This window comes from Elaeis guineensis, chromosome 3, assembly GCF_000442705.2.
Source record: "Elaeis guineensis isolate ETL-2024a chromosome 3, EG11, whole genome shotgun sequence".
Lineage (NCBI taxonomy): Eukaryota > Viridiplantae > Streptophyta > Magnoliopsida > Arecales > Arecaceae > Elaeis > Elaeis guineensis.
Window position 1 is genome coordinate 123,309,006 of NC_025995.2, and position 7,577 is coordinate 123,316,582.

Below are 7,577 nucleotides of genomic sequence, written 5' to 3' on the forward strand. Positions count from 1 at the left end.
AGTTAGGTGTTTGGTTGGGAGAAGTGGAGGTTTGAAATCGAAATCAGAATGGATGACTCTGATTCCAATCGTTTGATTGAAAAGAGTTTCATTTTGATTCCGATTTTAAGATGGAATGCAAATGACTCAATTTATATAGAACTCAATCTTTACTATCCTTCGTGAATTTAATTTTTTATTTTTATTTTTATTTTATTTTAATTATAAATTAAATATTTTAAAAAATTTAGTTATTTCGTTCCTCATACTAAATCATTCAGATTCCTATTTCTATTCTGATTCTGGCCGCAGACCAAACACCCCCTATCAGCCTTGGACGGTGTTTGCGTGGAATTTTCTTTTGACCAGACTTGCCACACGATGATGCGGGCTATTTAGATATCGGACGAGGGCAGTTCCACCATGGAGATTCTCTTTTGCAGCCAAGGAAGGTGGGGGAAGAGGATGGAAGTGAATACTGCAAGCATGATCAACGTCTTCGTCCCCTTGTTGCTGTGTGTGTTGGTCCTAGAGACCTATCAGCCTCCTACCGCAACTGCTGTGTCCACCCGGCGTGGAAACAATGCAACCGACCGGTCCTCGCTCCTCGCCTTCAGGTCCCTGATATCTGATGATCCACTGGGGTCTCTGGCCTCATGGAATGACTCCCTCCATTTTTGCCGGTGGCGAGGTGTTACGTGCGGTCGCCGTCACCCGGAAAGGGTCACGGCCCTCGAACTCGACTCTCTCGGCCTGGTTGGTCTCCTATCACCTTTCCTCGCTAACCTCACCTTCCTCCAGAGAATCAGCCTTTCAAACAACCGGTTCAAGGGACGCATCCCGAAAGAGTTTGGTCGCTTGCGCCGGCTCCGATATCTCAATCTGACCCTCAACTCCCTCCAAGGAGTGATTCCATCCGCTCTGGGCCGGTGCTCCGAACTCAGAGTCATCAGTCTGAGGGACAATGCACTGCAAGGTGAGATTCCATCTACTCTTACCTTTCTCTCCCGCCTTCAAATTATCGATTTGTGGAGCAACATGCTTCGAGGGGAAATCCCTTCCAATCTCAGCCACTGTCAACAACTTCAAGAAATTAAATTAAGGAACAACATGCTCAAAGGTGAGATCCCTGCAGAGCTCGGCAACCTTCCGAGGTTGACTCTGCTGATTTTAGGCTTCAACAATCTTACAGGGGCCATCCCGCCTTCTTTGGGAAACCTTCCCCTCCTGGCCGTTCTTGATCTCCCTCAAAACAGCCTTATAGGAGTCATCCCACCTTCACTCGGCAACCTCTCCAACCTGGTCTATCTTTCCATGTATAGTAACAAGCTATCTGGAGTCATACCACCTTCTTTGGGGAGCCTCCCCTTGCTGAATACCCTTGATCTCACGGGTAACCGCCTCACAGGAACCATCCCACCTTCTCTTGGGAACCTCTCCTTTCTGGATGGTCTTGGTGTTGCCATCAATAATCTCCACGGAGGCATCCCATCTTCCCTAGGGAAACTGTCCTCTCTCACTCATTTGGAATGCTCTGTGAACAATCTTTCGGGTGAGATTCCAGCTTCATTGGGACAACTCTCTTCTCTTATATATCTTAATCTTGGGCAAAACAAGTTATCAGGTTCCATACCTTCCTCCCTCTACAATCTCTCGGCCATCATTAACTTCGGCATCTACGCTAATCAACTCTCGGGCACTCTTCCATCAGACATTGGCAATGCTCTTCCCAACCTTCAAAAATTTTTGGTGTGCGTAAATCAGCTCACTGGACCAATTCCTGCATCTCTGGCCAATGCTTCTGCACTCCAAGACATCGAATTTAATTTTAACAGCCTCACCGGCACGATTCCTTCGAGCCTAGGAAAACTGCAGAGCCTTTATTGGCTTGATGTCGCCGGCAATCAACTAGAAGCGAAGGATATCACTGACTGGAGTTTCATGATGGCTTTAACCAACTGCACAAATTTGCAAACTTTAGGTGTAGAGTACAATATGCTTGGAGGCAGGATGCCCAATTCAATTGCCAATTTTTCCACGAGGCTGGAATATTTGGCGCTCGATAATAACCGGATATCGGGAGTAATACCTGACGGGATCGGGAAGTTGATCAACCTAAATTACCTTGATATGGGTACCAACCGTCTCCAAGGCAGTCTACATGCAGAAATTGGGAAGCTTTGGAGATTACAATACTTGTCTTTGGGGGAAAACATGATTTCCGGTGAAATTCCATCCACACTCGGTAACCTCACCAAAATGAACACATTGTACCTCCAACAAAATAGCTTGGACGGGAGCATTCCATCGGTCTTTGGCAACTTCAAAAATCTAGAGTCGTTGGACCTCTCATCTAACAAGCTCACTGGTGCCATACCGAAAGAAGTTATGAGCCTTTCTTCACTCTCGATCTTCCTAGACTTGTCTCACAATCTGTTGGATGGGTCCATACCCTCAGAAGTTGGTGATCTGCAAAATATTGGAAAGCTCGATCTCTCTCACAACAAATTATCTGGCCGGCTACCTGGCGCCATTGGTGAATGCCAGATCTTGGAAAGCCTCCATATGGAATTCAACTTGCTTGAAGGAGAAATTCCTTCCTCTTTTAGCTACTTAAAAGGGCTTCAGGAACTAGATCTTTCACACAACTTATTATCTGGTCGCATACCGATATACCTGGAAGGATTTATTTACCTACAGTCTTTGAATCTATCTTTCAACAATTTCGAGGGTGACGTGCCAAAAGAAGGGATATTCAGCAATCTGAGTGCGATTTCACTCAGTGGAAATGATCGACTTTGTGGTGGAATTCCTGAACTGCACTTGCCGGCCTGCTCTATTGAAACCCCTGGGAAAAGGCATAAATCTTTTGCACTCAAGGCAATCATTATTTCAGTTGCCGGTGTGGTTTTCTGTTTGATTATACTACTATTCTTCTTTGTTACTCGTAAATGGATACCAAAGTCTAGAATGAAATCGCTGTCTATATTTCGGTTGAGAGATATGCACGTGCAAGTATCTTATGATGAGCTTTTCAGAGCTACTAATAGATTCTCTTCAGCTAATTTGATAGGTGCAGGAAGTTTCGGTTCGGTCTATAAAGGAACAATTGTGGATCATGGTAATGAAAGAATTGTTGCCGTGAAGGTGCTCAACCTCCAACGGTATGGAGCTTGCAGGAGTTTTATGGCTGAATGCAAAGCCCTGAGACACATCCGACATCGAAACCTCATCAAGATCTTCACTTCGTGCTCGAGTGTAGATCACGATGGTAATGATTTTAAAGCTTTAGTTTTTGAATTCATGCGTAATGGGAGTCTAGACGAGTGGTTGCATCCGAATGCACGTGACGGTCATCAATCTAGAAGTTTAAGCCTCATCCAGAGGCTGAACATAGCCATCGACATTGCTTCTGCATTGGAGTATCTTCATCACCTCGGGACAACGCCAATTGTTCATTGTGATCTCAAGCCCAGCAATGTTCTTCTGGATGATGACTTGACTGCTCATGTGGGGGACTTTGGATTAGCAAGGTTTCTGGAACAAACACATGGTGAATCATCTCAGAGTTCAAGCAGCACAGTGGGAATCAAGGGAACAGTTGGTTACGTCCCTCCAGGTGAGAACTTTATTTGCTCTATCTCTCCCACCCATGCTCAAATACGTGCACTCATGCACCTATTGCTTAGGATTAGGAGCTTGGATAAGTAGCTCCCCTTTTTTTGGGTAACCTTTTTTTTGTTTTTATTTTTGGTAACCGGATAAGTTGCTCCCTGTCACAAATGCTTTGTATAAATTTCAGTTAGAACATCCCCTGCCTAAGCGTTGTATACTTGGCTTGAAAGAATGATTCACCTTCCTTCACACGAATCCACCCATTGGATCACCCACCGTGCAGCTCTTAATGCAACTCAAATGCTATCATCCATCCACCTGCATAGATCTCAAAGCAAATGAATGGATGATCCAATGGTGGATTCCCATGAAGGAAGGTCAATCCTTCTTTTGCATGCAAGATACAACCCCAACCCAACACCTGCGGTTAATCGAAAGTTGAGCCCATTGTAGCCGGTCATGGAAATTCCATTGCTGTTCAGAACTCGTTCTGTACTATCTTGCAACTTTAGAGAGTTGGTCATGCTCGCATCGTGGTGTCAAGGGGCCGGGCAAGAATCAGTCATCAGGTCCGATCCCGAGCACACCCAACTCCAGGAATTCTTTTGGGCTCTGTTCATTATGTAGCATAACCTCAGGCTTGGCCCATCTCAAAATTAATCAGATTTTCCCCAAAAAATCGGCTGCCAGCTTTCATGGGCCCAAAATCCAGCCCAGACAACTTTGAGCCTCAAATGTAGGGGCACACGACTCATTCACTTGGGCCTGGATTATTGATTTTGTGATTAGTTCTCTGTTATTTACCCGAATGCCGAGCTGAAAGGACTTGAATAAAAGAAATAACTGGCTAATTAAAAAAAAATATGCCTTATTATCTCTTCTCATTCCTGATGAAGCTCTATAGTTTATCCCAATCTTCTTTCCATTAAAATCCTTATAGAAGTTGTTAGTAATTTTGAAAATTGACATTGAGCTTGATTTTCTTGGGGCAATTGAGGACCACCTAGGGCTATCAAACTAACTGAACATTCTTGAGATTGGTTGAGTAGATAATCAACTTAATTTGAAGCCAAATAAGCTAAGTTTGAACCATCAAAACATACTCAAAATTAATCTCAAATCGAGCTAAAAATCAATTCAGCTTCAATGAGCTTGATAAGACTTGAATATAGTTACACTATACATATTATATATAGATAATTTACTATCAGATTAAGCTTTTATGTATCATTTTTTTGACATTTGTTGAACCAGCTAAATATTATATTAAAAATAGGCTTGAACAACTAGAGTTGATTTCAACTTGATGTAGGATTACTAGGCTAATCAATCGGGCTCATGTTCAAGTCAGTTCAAAATCTTAGACTGAACTTGGAGTAATCATAAACAAATCAAGCTTGATCTTAGTGTGCAAGCTCGAAATTAATTTTAGACCTACTTTAATTAGGTCCAAGCACCCCAGATTAATTGCCATTTTATTTTTGGTCCCTATTCACTCAAGAAGTGCTGCAGTCACTTGCTTTTTCCCTAGTTGGTTGATTTTATTTTATTTATTTTTCTGTTAGAGCATCTGGTACATAACTTTGCTTGTTATTACAATATATGTCATTCAGTAGCAAGGGTTGATACTTGTCGCCCTCAAATTTTTCAATAGCTTTATCAAACGTTTAAATGCACTACAGAGTATGGCATGGGCAACCAAGCATCTACAGCTGGGGACATGTACAGCTATGGAATTCTTCTGCTAGAAATGTTTACAGGAAAGAGGCCTATCGATGACAAATTTAAAGATGGCCTAAACCTTCAAAAATATGTTCAAATGGCCTTTCCAGAGCAAGTTATGGACATCATAGACCCCAGGTTGTTCTCAGCAGAGGAACATGAGGAGTTTATAGTTCCAGTAATCAAATGTGGCCTCTGTGCTCAAAGGAATCACCAGAAGAGCGATTGGAGATGACAGAGGTTGCCAAGGAAATGGTGGCAATAAGGGATAAGTTGCTCAAGGGACTGAATCCATGACCCAAGCTCAAATGAATCAAACAAGCCCTCCTGAATTTTCTTTTGGAACATGTCCTTCATCACTGGCTGTTTATCTTTGCTTAGAAAGAGTCTCTCTTTTTCTGCCTTTGCGTGCGAGGGCGCATGCCTTTGCGTGCATCCATCAAAAATTAGAATAATGGTGCAATAGAACTGGATATATATGATACATAAAGAGAATATGGAATTTTCAAATAAAAATGCCTAGAGGGCTACAGCCTCACGAACAGCTACTGTGGAATGAATGAGATTTTTCGATAAGCAAGGTAAAGCCCTTTTTCTTGAGATTTATTATTATTCCTGGAAATTTTTGAGGTCTATTACTGCCCAGAGCATTTTTATTACGATGAACCTATTATCTGTAGATTGGAATGGTGATCTGCGGTAGCTCTCCTCCTTGTATTCTTCTTCTACTTTTTTTTTTCCGTGGGATCGTAGATAGACAAAAGCGCTATTAAAATTTCAGATAATAATTTTTTTATGTATAGTATTTATTGCGGCTCATCTCCGATGAAGTGGTCGGATCGTCATATTTGAGTGTCGAACGACAGAAAACTGATAGAGAAGGACCACTCGTTGGAGAGAGGGCACAGTCAAAAGGATCGAGAATGAGAGTGGGGGCTCACGGTATACTGAATGAAAACAGAATCAACTCGGACCAGACAGAAAAGTTGGCTGGCGATGTCTGATGGCAGCAGAGAGACCTACAAGAAAGTCCACACCGAAAATGGCTCCGACAAAGATCCTCCGATACTCAAGTCAGTTCTTAACTCCAGAGGTAGATGAGCGAGTGAGGTAGAGTTTTGGGCTCTGAGTATTGGAATATGCGTACCTCCTGGGGGTCTTCTCTTACCTCCATTTATAGGGAGAGTAAGATGAAGGACAAAAGGATGGGAATATATTCTGATAATATTCTATCATATGGAACCACATGAGGGCATCTTTAAATGGCCCCATCAGCGAGCATGCATTTTGTCCGGCATGCCGGTGGTCACGGCGGTGGGCTTTATTGAGTGCATGTGGTATAATTAATGACTTTGTGGTGTCCTATCATGGTGTAGAGTAGAGTGCTTAGGGTATGATCTCAGGATGACCTTGATGTGACTTGACATGATCATATGGCAGCCTCACTTGATCGTCAGCTGTTTGGCCAATGTCGATATCTGGATCGGTTGCTAGTCAGAGCAAGATGAAAGAAATTGAAAGCGGTTCGGGGTGAGTAACCCATGTGCCAGCAATCCCAAACTCGCTAAGTAGGGTTGAAAAGTTAGATCGGAGATGACCGACCTGAAGTATCAGGTGCTGTCATGACAGATAAGCACATCGGTCTCTCACTGATGCCATAGGAGAAACAACTAATCGTTGGCCGATGTAGTCTTCAACTTGGATTGTCACCACGTCCAGGTGATGTTGAAGTTGGTATTTTACCACCTTAATTTTCAGATGAGGTCGGCTTCTTGGAGACCACGATCTTCTGATGAGATCGGCTTTTGCCTAGATGGGCATTCGATCGAGATCGGTTGGATGAGGTCAGTTAAGTGATGAGAAGCTACCCCAACACTTACCTCCCAACTCCTAGAGTCTAATTGTGTAGTCTTCATTGGACGGAAGGAGTTAACCGATGTGTGGGTCCGAGCTTTTTCTGACGACCATTGGATGGACTTGTTGTTTCGAGGTGTGGGTCGCCATTCTGCGGAGGATCTTGTCAAGTTCGAAGCATGGTGGTGGAGGCGGAGCATGGTTGTATCTCCACTTTATTTCAAATCAACTGATCCTTGGTCAATCAGAGATAAGCCGACTAACCATAACTTTTTTCATTTGGATCTATGCTGCGAACTGTAGTTTATACTCTAGTGGCCCTTCGGTCTTAGTTGGCATACTAACAGCTGTTGGATTCTATGGCTCTGTTATGGGTATTAGTCGAATAACATCGGATTTCACCTGGG

At 43.1% G+C, this 7,577-nt stretch overlaps 1 protein-coding gene across 1 annotated transcript; it reads left to right on the forward strand.

The window, feature by feature from the left end:
• Positions 1 to 247: 247 nt before the first annotated feature.
• LOC109505588 (receptor kinase-like protein Xa21) lies at positions 248 to 5,895 on the forward strand. The gene is given in 3 exon segments (XM_019849035.3): positions 248 to 3,598; positions 5,277 to 5,507; positions 5,510 to 5,895. Coding segments are annotated over 3 exon segments (3,531 nt in total). The 5' UTR covers positions 248 to 402; the 3' UTR covers positions 5,614 to 5,895.
• Positions 5,896 to 7,577: the final 1,682 nt, after the last annotated feature.